Source organism: Heptranchias perlo, chromosome 15, assembly GCF_035084215.1.
Source record: "Heptranchias perlo isolate sHepPer1 chromosome 15, sHepPer1.hap1, whole genome shotgun sequence".
NCBI classification, from domain to species: Eukaryota; Metazoa; Chordata; class Chondrichthyes; order Hexanchiformes; family Hexanchidae; genus Heptranchias; species Heptranchias perlo.
This window is the reverse complement of record NC_090339.1, coordinates 46119505-46134562: the sequence shown is the minus strand read 5'-3', so window position 1 is coordinate 46134562 and position 15058 is coordinate 46119505. Positions and strand designations below refer to the sequence as shown.

The following is a 15058-nucleotide window of genomic DNA, read 5'->3' as shown; positions in this document are numbered from 1 at the left end:
GCCGGTGATGGACTGGGGTTAACAATTGTAAACAATTTTACACCACCAAGTTATAGTCCAACGATTTTATTTTTAATCCCACAAGCTTTCGGGGGCTTTCCCCTTCCTCAGGCGGTGCGGAGCTCCACACCGCCTGAGGAAGGGGAAAGCCCCCGAAAGCTTGTGGGATTAAAAATAAAATCGTTGGACTATAACTTGGTGGTGTAAAATTGTTTACAAAGGATAAACTTAGACTGCCCTAGGTTAACAAGTATCTTGATTACAGATATCTAATATAAAAGTAGTGAATACATTTCAACAATATTTTGACTTCAGGTTCTAATCAGTAGAGCTCTCGAGTTTACCTAGTACCAGGCCAATTACACAAGATGAGATCAGGACATGAATGGACTAACTGAAGTGTGGAAAGCATAGCTTTATTCTTCATGTCAACCATACACCAAGTATATTACACTTGAGTTATTCTAAGTAGAACACAGGGCCAGTGACAGTTTGTTTTAATAAAGATTTCTCTTTTATTTCGATCAACTATACTTAGATATTTTTAAAAATATATTTCCCCCCAGTTTTCTCCATCTCCTCTCCTGAAGATGCTGACTTATGTTGGGTTACAGTTCCATTGTGCTGGTCGCCTTCAGCATCTCAAGTAGCATTCTACAGGTGAGCTCATGGACAACGAATGCCAGCATCATTGCTGAACCTAATTCCGTATTCAGTCAACAACCAACACACATACACAGATAGTTGCCTATTTCCCTCTTTTTTTAAGATAAATACTCATAAGTTTCTTCATTTTAAATTTACAATATCCATTTATTTTACATTACATCATTATATTTAGCTATTTGAAAACTATAAATGTAGTTTCTTCGAAGGGCCATTAGATGGTGATCGAGAGCAAGAAAGCAGGCTGATTTTCTCCTAAACAAAAGCAAAATATTTCAGATTTCCAGCATCTGCAGTAAGAGCAGAAAATGCTGGAAACACTGAGCAGGTCACGCACCATCTGTGGAGAAAGGAAAAGGGTTAGGTTGACGTTTCAGATCTTTAACCTTTCATCAGAACCCCTGAATCTGGTATCAGGGTCTAACCTGACACCGGAACAAAGCAGAGTGAGACTCCAAGGAGGAGAATGTCTCATTTTGCTTGGCTTCGGAGTTGGTTCATGTCTTCACTCGCGATTTACACTCCGAACTTGTGGAGTGTGAATGCACCTTTAGAAAACTTTGGTTGTTTTAGTCAAACAATATAAGAATGCATTCAGTCTTACTGGTTTAGCTGACAACAGGTGCATTTTTTTCTCTCTCTCCTTCTCTGTCTTTGGGAATTATTCCTGTTAAAATAATAGTGCAAAAACAATAAATTGTTCAAATGAAACAGAGCAAAATCATTAATGAAACATTAAGTGTTGGCAAGGCTGTGATAGTTCAACTTACCCTGAATAATTTCTGATTCATCTTTAAAATGGAGTGTAGTTTTTCTTTGAGGGCACGATGTTCTTTTCTTCTCCTGGCTTTCCCACCGTACTCCTTTCTCATTCACTGGAGCCAAGTTAGCAAGACAAGCAACTCGCTTCCAGGCCACCACCAATGGGGCACTTATCTGTTCACCAGGTGGGACATGATAGTGGGCTGGTAAAGACTTGCAATCTGGTTTTCCACTAACCTCACACTTCCATCTCCCTGGTGGGACATACACATTCAACACCTCCATAAGACAGTGGAGCTAAGATCAGGAATTCAACAGATCAAGTGGAAAATTGTCCTGTTTTTCCCCCTCCCCAACTTTGACACAACAAGATGCTCCGAGATACACATTTGAAGCAGAGGAAGATATATAGTGTTAAGGGGAGGGAGCAGGCCAGTGGTACTAGTTTGCATTGCTCCAGTAAAGAGCTGGCAGAAGCACAATGGGCCAAATGGTTCTCTTCTATGCTATAAACTTTATGGTTCCTCTATAGTTCTGCTGTCTTGCTTTGGATGCCACAATTTCTTTTATAATCTCACTTATTCAACTACACTTAATTGCACATTGCTTTTATCTACTGTTTTTCGCCTCAAAGCATTTTCAAGTCTGGCCCAAAACAGTTGTCTTTCATTTGGGTCCTCAGGCCAGCTGATGTAGGTCTGCTTCTTCACCAGCTTTCTCACTTTGTGATAGTTAGAGAGTTTATAGTCTGGGATTCTCTCCAGAAATATCAGAATGAGGGCATCATGATAATCATAGAAAAGCCTCATGCTGGCCAATTGCACCTCTATCCTGCACCATTCGCTCCTGAGATAATCATTACTTATAACACACAACGTCTTCCTGCTGTTGCTGATGGCGCTCTGAATGTTCTCATTGATGTCCACTCCCAGCTCAAAGTCACGGTGGTGAAGACACAGTTTGAATGGTGGTTTCACCTTTTCTTCTAAATTGGGAACCAGCTCTTCGAAGACCCATTTTTCATCATTTGAGTTGTAGGATACAAATGCATCGTAAGTGTACAGCTTTTGGAGACTCTGAAACTTGGAACTCAGCCAAGCTTTAGCGATATAGATGGTGTACCTAATAAACCAGGACAGTTTGGCAGACACCAAAGAACTGATCAGAGTAAGTAAAATCACCGTATAGGTCGAAATGAAAAGGTATTTTCCAATGTTACTGTTGCAGATTCTATAGTCAAAACCAATGAAAAGGGTCTTTGGAACTAGTCCAGCACATTGATAACTGCCCAGGTATGGGACCTGCACACTGGAGCTGTGGACAGACCAGTTTCTGAACCAAGTATTATCACATAAACAGTCAAGCGAATTATCAAACAGATCAAAATAAGTCAATGATCTCAAGCTCTGAACAAATTCTTTACTAATATTTTTGATGTAATTAAAGTGAAGAGAGAAGATTTGCAATGACTCCAAGCTGGAAATCAGTTCTACAGGAATGGTCTGCATGTAGTTGTTCTCCAATCGGAGAATTTGCAGTCGCTTCAAGTTCTTGAATAGAGACACATTTAAAGTCAAACCCCTGTCTCCAGCTCTGGTACCCGATATGTCTAAGACAGTTAGCTTTGTCAGTGGATCCAGTGAAGGAGTGTCAAAGAAAATCAACATGTTTTTCCCGATATATAACATTCGTAGATTAGTTAGTCCCTCGAAAAAGTTGACTGGGATGACTTGTATTCCGTGAGGGATCTGTCCTTCTAGATTCAGATAGCTTAGAGACTTAAGGTGTGAAAACGGAAGATGTTTTAGTTTTCTAGTGGTTTCAAAACTGATTTTGTTTGACCGAAGATCTAAATGTTCAAGTGATTGCAATCCCTTAAACATATCTTGACGCACAGCCTGCAGATCGTTAAAAGCCAAATCAAGATATTTGAGATCGGTGAGCCCTTCAAAGGCATCATCATTTATTTCTGAAATCCCGTTCAGTGACAAAGTAAGCGTGGTAAGATTTTTCAACTGACTAAAAGTGTGTTTTCTAATTTTACGAAGATTGTTTTCCTGAAATGTTTAAAAGATTTAAAAGAGCTGGCACATGAGTAAAAGACGATGGATGCAGGGTGGTAATCCAGCAAGCCCTCAAATTAAGATGCTTCAGCCTGTTCAGACCATAAAATGCTAAACCATTAAATTTTGTCAACGGATTCCAAGAGAACTCCAGATACTGCAGGCTCTTCAGTGGCGTGAAGACGTAATCCTGCAGACTTTCAATGCTGTTGCCCTTTAATTGTAAATGTGTCAGATGCTTCAGCATTGACCAGGAATTATTACTGATGATGCTGAGGTTGCAGTGTTCCAAAATAAGATGGACCAGGTTCTGGAAGCATTGAAATTCATTATCTATGAGTTGGTGTAGTCTGTTTCCAAACAGATCAAGGGACAAGAGATGACTGTGGTTTCCAATCTGCTTGAGATCCTTGGGTTCTATCTTATTATTCTGAATGACCAATGACATTAACTTTGGCAGTTTCTGCAAGAGATGACTGACTGCAGCCAGGCTGCTGTGAATGGTGGTCAGATTAGACAAATCCAGGTCAGTGATATTCTTCAAGTAGCCACTGTCCAGCTGGGCAATATCAATGAAATTGCCACCAATATTCAAGATAGACAGGCGAGGCAGGTTCTGAAAAGATGACATGTTAATATGTTTTAGCTTGTTTTTGGACAAATTAAGTTTTGCTAGGTTAGAGAGAGTTAAATTTGAAAAGTCCAGTGTCTGAATATGGTTTCCTTGTAGGCTCAAAGTTTGTAGTGAATGGAGTGTGTAAGGATTTAGACTGATTTTTGTAATGCTGTTATTTGTGAGATCAAGAGTTAAAAGTTGTTTTATACCATGTATTGCAGCTACAATGTTTAAAAAATTTGACATAGGGTTTCGAGCAAAGTTTAGGTTCTGTAAATTAATAAGTGGTACAAATGCTTCTTTGTCAATCCACGTGATTTTATTTTTATTCAGTAGCAATGTACGTAGGTTTACAAGACCATCGAAATTTGACTTCTTGAGACTTCCAATGTGATTTTCTATCAGGTTTAAGAACGTGAGATTTTCTAGTCCCTGAAAAGCATCTTTTTCAATGTCCTTGATCTTGTTCCATTCCAGCCTCAGGTCAACAAGGGAAGAGAGGTGAGCAAAACTCCTGGCACACAGTTTCTGAACTCAGTTGTGAGTGAGATTGAGATGGGTTGTGATTTGAGGTAGTTTGCCAATGGCTTCTGTCAAGTTTACTATTTGCTTGTTGATGCAGATGACGTGGCTGCGGTCATATTCATACTGGACACATTTACTAAATCCATAGGTCTCACTGAATGATGGAAAACCAAAAAGTATGACCAGAAAGATTGTCAACCATCCAATGCAGACTCGTGCCATGTTTTCCATTATTATTTCCTATCTGCTGGTTATTCCAAATTACTGATGTTTAGCCCTCTGATCAAGGTCTCATTCCATGGCATTCTCATGGCTTTTGGTTTAAATAATCCTCATTTTTGGACCTTAGCCCTGTTTTGGGGAGAAGAGAAAAGATAAGATTAAATAAATGCCTGTAACTCCAATTGTCTGTATACTTGCCATTTTTCAATGAATTTTTGTGCTTATCAAATTAAGGGACATTAATGCTAGGAATGGAACAATTTCCCATTTCAGGCATCTGGAGTTAGCATCAAGCACTCCAAGGTTAGCTATAGCATAGCCAGCTGCAGGGCAAAGCTGCCTCTCTTTTGCCCAAGTATTGTGCCTTAGTCCCAACCGCAGAAATCGCAGCCTATTGCATCAGTGAAACATTTCCGTATGCTGCACTAGCCATTTCTCTAAGTGACATTAGTGTCTTGGACCCACATCTACTTGGAACCGGGCTATGACTGCCAAGCTCATTTCATGTAGAACTTTTATAACCAGCAAAGACACTTTCAGTCCATCAGTTTGAATTGAATTTGAACTGAAATCGCAGTGGTGAAAACACAGTGGTACAACATATTGCACCATGAAATCCCCTCATTTTTTTGTAAAAATTGTATTTTAATTCTTATTTTTCTCCACAGGTCATCGTGCTGTTTGCATAGCCCATGCATGAGAGTAGATGGAGGAGAGGACCTTACTAAATCACTTTCAGCCCATCTGCTAGTGGGTGCATAGGTTCGCTCCTGGCTGCCTATTAATCTGATTTCACTGAGAGATGGTCAAGATTTTACTCACTGATCCTGACTGGCAAACAACCACTCAGCTTTGAATGTATTGAGAAGAAATGAGAAGAATGATGATCAATGTTAATGCAAACATATCATTCCTATGAGATCCCGCACTAAATATTTTTTGATATATGCCAAAAATGTTTTGGTTGCACTGGTAAAAGTCAAACTTTGCATCAATGAATAGGTGTGGGGTTGAAAGCACCATGAACAAGAGACATGTAAAGGAAAGGATTCCTGTGAAAAACATTACATTTGGAAAACTGCAAACACAGTAATGTAGACAGAATTGGTTTAAAAGCAAATCCTGTCTTTTGCAAATACAGGCTTTCTATCACAGTAGGAGGTAATGTAATGAAAGGATTACTGGAATTTACAAGGTAACACATTGACTATGAGAAGTATACATCAAGGGTTGTTTACAGTGGAGTTATGGTTCGGGAAATCAATTACAAGAAGTTTGAAAAAAGCCTGCAAACACAAATATTGAAAAAGCTTTCAGAAGATTCTAATAGGTTTTTGGGTTGTAAACATGACTGATAAGAAAAGGGCAAAATACCACATGAAACAAGAAATTAAAGCCAAAGGAAGGATTTGAAGAAGACCCCACATGGCATTGGAGGCAAGATGGTTTTAAACCTAGTCTGTGCATAGTAAAAAAAGGGGCCACATAGAATCATACAATCATTACAGCACAGAAGACGACCATTTGGCCCATCGAGCCCGTGCCGACACTTTGTAAGAGCAATCCAGTTAGTCCCACTCCCCTGCTCTTTGCCTGTAGCCCTGCAAATTTTTTCCCTTCCTGTATTTATCCAATTCCTTTTTGAAAGCCATGTTTGAATCTGCTTCCACCACCCTTTCAGGCAGCGCATTCCAGATCATAAAAACTTTTTCCTCACGTCGCCTTTGGTTCTTTTATCAATCATCTTAAATCTGTGTCCTCTGGCTCTTGACCCTTCTACCAATGGGAACAGTTTCTCTTTATTTACTTTATCTAAACCAGTCATGATTTTGAACACTTCTTCCAAATCTCCTCTCAACCTTCTCTGCTCTAAGAACAAGCCCAGCTTCTCCAGTCTATCCACATAACTGAAGCCCCTCATCTCTGAAACCACCCCAGTAAACCTTTTCTGCACCCTCCCCAAGGCCTTCACATCCTTCTTGAAGTGCAATGCCCAGAATTCCAATTGTAGCCAAACCAGTGTTTTATAAAGGTTCTTCATAACTTCCTTGCTTTTGTACTCTATGCCTCTATTTATAAAGCCCAGGATCCCGTATGCTTTTTTAACCACTTTCTCAACCTGCCCTGCCACCTTCAAAGATTTGTGCATAAATAGCCCCAGGTCTCTCTATTCCTGCACCTTTAGAACCGTACCACTTAGTTTATATTGGCTCTCCTCATTCTTCCTGCCAAAATGTATCACTTCGCACTTCTCTGCATTAAATTTCATCTGCCATGTGTCCGCCCATTCCACCAGCTTGTCTATGTCCTTTTGAAGTCTATTACTATCCTCCTCACTGTTTACTACACTTCCAAGTTTTGTGTCATCTGCAAATTTCAAAATTGTGCCCTGTACACCCAAGTCCAAGTCATTAATATTTATCAAAAAAAGCAGTGGTTCTAGTATCGACCCCTGGGGAACACCACTGTGTACCTTCCTCCAATTCAAAAAACAACTGTTCACCACCACTCTCTGTTTCCTGTCACTTAGCCAATTTCGTATCTATGCTTCCACTGCCCCTTTTATTCCATGGACTTCAATTTTGCTGACAAGCCTATTATATGGCACTTTATCAAACGCCATTTGAAAGTCCATATACACATCAACCGCTTTGCCCTCAACAACCCTCTCTGTTACCTCATCAAAAAACTCAATCAAGCTAATTAAACACAATTTGCCTTTAACAAATCTGTGCTGGTTTTCCTTATTAATCCACACTTGTCCAAGTGACTATTAATTTTGTTCTGGATTATTGTTTCTAAAAGCTTCCCCACTACCGAGGTTTAATTGACTGGCCTGTAGTTGCTAGGTTTATCCTTACACCCTTTTTGAACAAGGATGTAGCATTTGCAATTCTCCAGTCCTCTGGCTCCACCCCCATATCTAAGAATGATTGAAAGATTATGACCAGGACCTCTGCAATTTCCACCCTTACTTCCCTCAGCAACCTAGGATGCATCCCATCCGGACCGGGTGATTTATCTACTTTAAGTACAGCCAGCCTTTCTAATACCTCCTCTTTGTCAATTTTTAGCCCATCTCAACTACCTCCCCTTTTACTGTGATTTTGGCAGCATCTTCTTCCTTGGTAAAGACAGATACAAAGTACTCATTTAGTTCCTCAGCCATGCCCTCTGCCTCCATGTGTAGATCTCCTTTTTGGTCCCTAATAAGCCCCACCCCTCCTCTTACTACCCGTTTTCTTGATGTGGAGATGCCAGTGATGGACTGGGGTTGACAAATGTAAAGAATCTTACAACACCAAGTTATAGTCCAACAATTTTGGACTATAACCTGGTGTTGTAAGATTCTTTACATTTGTCTACCCGTTTTCTGTTTATATGCCTATAGAAGACTTTTGGATTCCCTTTTATGTTAGCCGCCAGTCTATTCTCATACTCTCTCTTTGCCCAATCTTTGCATGGAATGTGATAAACAAAGATAATAAAAAGGCCTTTTTCATTCCATGGTTCAAGCCCATGGAGGATAATTTTAACCCCTAAGAACAGGTGGGTTGTGAGCGCGAGGGAGGTTAAAGTAGCAGCTTTTTGGAGCGGGACCGCATCTCTGCTCCAACGCGTTAGGATGTGTGCGCACAACAGAAACCCTGAAGCCTGGCCCACACTTAAAGCCAGCGGGCTGATATTTAAAGGGCCAATTCAGGTAGTTGAAATACTTTAGGTACTCAACTTTTTGTGGATTCTGCAACAGAAACAGGTTTAACTACTCGTGAACACGTCTCCCATGGCTTCTGCAACATGCCATTGAAATGGAGGCGAGTTGCAGCCGAAGCTCTTTTGGCCCTTTAAACCAGTGATTGACTCATCTCAATAAAAGGTGAGGTTTTGCAGCTGGGCACTCAGTTCTCTCAAAGGTTTGGCTGGGAGTTCTTTGTTGAGACTGAGAATTCTTGTGTTCAGACAAATTTACCTATATTTTGGGCCCCTCAAATTGAAACAATCAGGATGGGGGCAATGGGTTTATTCCACAGTACATCTGAGGAGGGGGAAAATAAAGATGGGGAACCCATCGCCAGAGTAGCCACGCACATTGCTGCCTGTGATGTCCTCATCTCCAACAGGTTCTCATAATGAGATGGGCAAATTGAAGACTTTGAAATACTCAGGCCGTCTGGAACAACCACCACCACCAACAGCAACCCCACCCACCCCTTTCACAAAACAGTCCTTCAACCTTGCGTACACCCTTTGCACACCCACCCAATGGGTGGCATCATGTCTTGGCATGAAGCACATGAAAGGGCGAATTCATAAAAGGCACTCAATAATGGCCAAGACATGGCAGTGATGCTGATAATGATTAAATTTAATGTGCCATAACAAAAAGAAAACAAATTAACAAAATGACAGCTTGTCAAACACCCTTGTGCATACCCTTGGTGAATTACAATTGCTACTGCTTCCTAGCACTTCTTCGTGGTGCATCCCTTGTGGCTTCAGCAGAGGTAGTGGCAGGTTGCTTAGATCCCTGCCCTCACTGCTGAGATGCTCTTGGCCTATGACCTCTGGGATTTGGAGCCCGTGAGAGCTCCGCCAAAGGCTGCTCCACCTGCACCTTTACAGGGGCAGACTTGGCCATCAGTTATGGAGGCAGCATTGCAGGTACTGATTGAGGAGAGGGCAACGGGTGAGGCGTGGGAGCACTTTGAGTGGAGTCCTCACTGCCATGCCCCCTTTCGCCATCATCATTCTCCCGGGCCAGCACAACATCACTCCCACCTCTCTGCTGACCAGCAGGGCTGGTGAGGAGATGTGCCGCTTTGTAAGGCCATGGCTAACATATCTGACTACATGTTGGCATCCAGAGTCCGCATGGCCGTTGTCATGGCCTACATGGACTCATTTGAGAGCCGGGCTTCAAGCTCAATGGAGGCTACTATTCTCTCCATCGAAGACATTCCCACACTTATTGAATCACCAATCCACTAGCGATGGAGCTGGACTCCTCCATCTTCTCCGCTATTGTGGAGTGTGTGCGTGGCACTTATAGAAAGAATCATAGAAAGGTTACAGCACAGAAGGAGGCCATTCGGCCCATCGAGTCTGTGCTGGCTCGATGCAAGAACAATCCAGCTAGTCTCCTACTCCCCCGTCCTATCCCCGTAGCCCTGCAAGTTTTTTCCTTTCAAGTACTTATCCAGTTCCCTTTTGAAAGCCATGATTGAATCGGTCTCCAACACCCCCTCACGCAGTGCATTCCAGATCCTAACTACTTGCTGTGCAAAAAAGTTTTTCCTCATGTCACCTTTGGTTCTTTTGCCAATCACCTTAAATCTTTGTCCTCTGGTTCTTGACCCTTCCACCAATGGGAACAGTTTCTCTATCTATTCTGTCTAGACCCTTCATGCTTTTAAATACCTCAATCTTCTCTGTTCAAAAGGAGAACAACCTCAGCATCTCCAGTCTATCCACGTAACTAAAGTCCCTCACGCCTGGAATCATTCCAGTAAATCTTTTCTGCACCCTCTCCAAGGCCTTCACATCTTTCCTAAAGCGCAGTGCCCAGAACTGGATACAATACTCCAGTTGTGGCCGAACCAGTATTTTATAAAGGTTCATCATGACTTCATAGCTTTTGCACTCTATGCCTCTATTTATAAAGCCCAGGATCCCGTATGCTGTCTTAACCGCTTTCTCACCTGCCCTGCCACCTTCAATGATGTGCACATATACCCCCAGATCTCTGTTCCTGTACCCCTTTTAAAATTGTGCCCTCTAGTTTGTATTGCCTCTCCTTGTTCTTCCTGCTGAAATGTATCAATTTGCATTTTTCTGTGTTAAATTTCATCTGCCACGTGTCCACCCATGCCACCAGCCTGTCTACATCCTCTTGAAGTCTATCACTATCCTCCTCACTGTTTACTGCACTTCCAAGTTTTGTGTCATCTGAAAATTTGGAAATTGTGCCCTGTATAACCGAGTACAAGTCATTAATGTGTATCAAGAAAAGCAGTGGTGCTAGTACCGACCCCTGGGGACCACCACCTACCTCCAGTCTGAAAAACAACCGTTCACCACTACTCTCTGCTTCCTGTTAGTTTGCCAATTTTGTATCCATGGTACTACTGCCCCCTTTATTCCATGGGCTTCAATCTTGATGACAAGCCTATTACGCACTTTATCAAACGCCTTTTGAAAGTCCATATACACCACATCAACCACATTGCCCTGATCTACCCTCTCTGTTACCTCATCACAAAACTCAATCAAGTTAAACATGATTTGCCTTTAACAAATCCATGCTGGCTTTCCCCAATCAATCCACACTTGTCCAAGTGACTGCTAATTCTGTCCCGGATTATCGTATCTAAAAGTTTCCCCATCACAGAGGTTAAACTGACTGGCCTGTAGTTGCTAGGTTTATCCTTACACCCTTTTTGAAGTTTTTTCATCACCTCACAAAGTTGCTGCTGCACCTCTACCATTCTCCTTCTCAACGATGGCCCCCAGGATTCAGCATCTATGTCAGCTGAGCAAAGCTTGGAGAAAAGTGTCCCCACCGACGCGGAATCTCCACAGCTGCCCATACCACCAGTGTCTGCTCGTGCTCAGTTGTGAATGGTGAATCACCAGGTGACAACCCAGTTATCTGCCTAAAAGGACCCACCGAAGTGTGAATATCAGCACTGGTGCAAAGCTGAATGTCCTGTGATGGTGCACCCTCAGAAGGAAGGAGCTACTCTGAGGAATTGCTTTCTTCCATTTCTGCTGATTCCTTGTGAAGGCATGAAGGCCCTGGAAGACAACAGAAAGCGATATTAATGCTTCATTGCAAAAGTGACAATCTTTCCAATGACCATACTGAGGTCTGGCACAGTTAACAACAATCGATAAAATCAATTCATCATGTGTGTTTAACATGTTAACGTTCTGTCACCAGCTATCTGTGGGCTTCCAGTCTCTCCATCTCCGATGGATAGGCATGTGACGGTCCAACTTATTTCCATGGCCGCCTCCTCCACATCTGTCACCTTCACTAGGTGGTGGGCCACCTCCAGTTCTGCTCCTCTCCCTTGTGTTTTCCGCTCTCTTCTCCTACAAGTGGAGAAAGAACAGACATGTGAGTGAACGAAGGTAATGTATTCACCCTATGAATGCATAGCTTTAGGTGAGGTTGACCATGAAAGAGATGCATCAGAGGGTGACTATCAGACAGGTACGTTACATTGGGGTGAATGGGGTGAGTGGCAGTGGTAGGTGAATAGATGAGGAAGTGCATAGAAAGGATGGTTGCTGCTGCTGACACTTAAGTGAGTGTGAGGAGTGAAGTGATGGGATAGGTGTGCCAACACAGAATAACAGGAGGATGGGTGTTAAACAATACAGGATGTGGGTGTACTTACTTTTCCTGACCTGGTTAGGTCATTAAAACGCTTCTTGCACTGAACCTAACACCTGGGCACCACGCTCCTGCTGCTCACCTCTTCTGCCACCTCCAGCCAAACATTTTTGATTACAGAGCCAGGTTTCTTCCTGCCATCCAATGGAAGCATTACCTCCCTCCTGGCTCTCACTGCAACCAGCTGTACATCCAGGGAGGCATCATTAAATCTGCGGCAGCCTTGCTTTCCAGGACTCCATTTCTCCTTAAAAATCCATCCCTGGACTGGCCCTTTAAATAGTGGGCTTTAAAATCACGTCATTCGGGTGCGCAGAAGGCTCACTGCGCAGCTTGAAGATGCGAAACCCGGAAGCAAAGGTAATTGACTGCACTCAAGATGGCAGATTGAAACACATTCACTTTGCCTCTGGGTTCCCCACACACAAAACCACCCACCCGCAGACTTCCCGCCGCTTTGCTAAAATCATGGCCATAGTCTTTCCTACAGCAAAGAGACATAGTCTTAGTAATAAATGGAGCAATTGGACAAAAAGAATGACCCTTTCTCCCAATCTTGCATCTCATTGGTCCAAAACTATATAAAAAGACGCCCTCATGATGGAAATTACTCTTGATCACGCTGCAGACGAACGTTGTGTAAGAAGAGGAGGAGCCTCATTTGCTGAAGAACTAATCACCATTGCAAATTATTAAGTGTGCAATAGTAGAGCATAGGTCATATGTATGGTTTGATTTTGCTTAATGAATACTCATATGAATGTCATTAAATAATTACTTTTGATTAACAAAACTACCGTGAGTGAGAGTGACTTTCTTTGCTTGGCTATTCTTCCAGTTCCAAGAATCACAGGAAAAAGACACCCTACGTAGGTTACACCCCACCCCGAGATGTTGAAGTTATAAAGACTGAGTGAGTTATAAAGAGTGAGTTAGCTACTGGATTTTACAGAACTTGAATAAAGTCATAAATACCAATTTAAATATATATCAAATGGAGTTCAAAATGGTCATTAACTGCACCAGAAGTAGGAAAGTAGAGACAAGCAGGCGGTTTAATCAAAATGCAGGCCAGCAGTGAGTGCATGTGGATTTTCCAACACTGTATTCAACAATCAGTGTTGAGATAATTTCAATAGTTTTATTATATATCCCTAAGATGCTGAAGGAGGCAAGAGAGGAAATTTGTGCATTATTAGCTTTCATCATGAAGGAATCATTGGGTATTGATTAGGTTCTATCGGGCTGACAGAAAGCAAACATAGAACCTGTATTTAAAAAGGATAACAAATCTGACCCAGGCTGTGGAAGTACATGTATCACCGTACCTTAATAAGAAATACAGTCAGCATGGATTTAGAAGGGGACATTCTGTATGATAAATCTCCTTGACCTTATTGAGGACATTACAAATAAACCATGTTTACAAATAAACCATGTACAGAGGCAATCATTGGGTTGAGGGAAGTGGTGGAGAGATCGAGCTTGGTGTTGGCGGCACACATATGGAAGCTGACACAATGCCTGCAGATGATGTAACTAAGGGGCAGCATACAGATGACAAAGAGGAGGGGACCAAGTATAGATCCTTGGGGGACTCCAGAGGTTATTATGCAGAGGTAGAAGGAGAAGTCATTGCCGGAGTTGTATTTGCTGAGTTGTGAAAGGTAGGAATGGAACCACAGAGCAGTCCCACAGAGCCGGAAACCAGAGTAGAGGCAATAGTTGACTGTTTCAAACACTGTAGAGAGATTGAGGAGGACAGGAAGGGATAATGCATTGCAGTCACAGAGGATGTCATTTGTGGCTTTGGCTAGAGTGGTCTCAGTGCTGTGGGCAGGATGGAAGACAAACTGAAGGGATTTGAATGAAGAGTTTGCAGAGAGATGAGCATAGAGGTAAGGGATGATGACACATTCAAGAACATTGGCAGTAAGAGATGATTGGAGAGGTTGGACAAATTGAGGGATGAAAATTGGGTGGGTTCTACCAGGTTACTGCTCAGGTGGCAAAGTTTAAAAATTACCCCTATAGTAGGCATCCTACATGTTCTCCAATAAGCAATTTCTGGTTAATTATTAGATCTGGGCTATGCTAAAGTAATGTGGTAGAAAATAAAAGATACACGTTTCAGTTCATAAATGCCATCAAGCCATTTACATGAGAAAAAAATTGAGAAAACCAGAAATATAACACTTACCATTCCACTGAGATCAGCTAATTCAGCAGACAGGAAATGAAATGTGGAATTTTCTTGGTCCGTACTGTTAATCATTGAATAAACATCACGGAAGAAGTTTGGAATCTCACCTGTTATTGAGTCATTTCCCGAGTATCACTCCCCAAACAGAGCGTACTGACTTTTGAAATAAGGGTAGCAACATTTTTGTGTCACTCAGCTTGATGTTTAATTTGGAAACTGGAAGTGATTTTTTAAATTATTTAGAATTAGGGAACTAATTTAGCTATTTCAGCAGAAAACCTCCTGTTAATAATTTATGATGTGGAGATGCCGGTGATGGACTGGGGTGGACAAATGTAAGGACTTGCACAACACCAGGTCATAGTCCAACAGTTTTATTTTAAATCACAAGCTTTCGGAGCTTACCTCCTTCGTCAGTTGACAAAGGAGGTAAGCTCCGAAAGCTTGTGATTTAAAATAAAACTGTTGGACTATAACCTGGTGTTGTGCAAGTCCTTACGTTAATAATTTAGCTATTAATGCATGCAGAGAGATCTGCATCAAGTTCACATTTAAAGCACTAAATAAACAGAATACCTGTGGTCATACAGCACCTTATCACC

The 15058-nt window shown here is 41.9% G+C and overlaps 1 protein-coding gene across 1 annotated transcript; it reads right to left on the bottom strand.

Annotated features, from left to right (window-relative positions):
* Positions 1-438: 438 nt before the first annotated feature.
* On the bottom strand, positions 439-14800 carry LOC137333058 (toll-like receptor 13). The gene is given in 5 exon segments (XM_067997153.1): positions 439-1006; positions 1271-1333; positions 1437-3485; positions 3487-4983; positions 14564-14800. Coding segments are annotated over 2 exon segments (2856 nt in total). The 5' UTR covers positions 4864-4983; positions 14564-14800; the 3' UTR covers positions 439-1006; positions 1271-1333; positions 1437-2006.
* Positions 14801-15058: the final 258 nt, after the last annotated feature.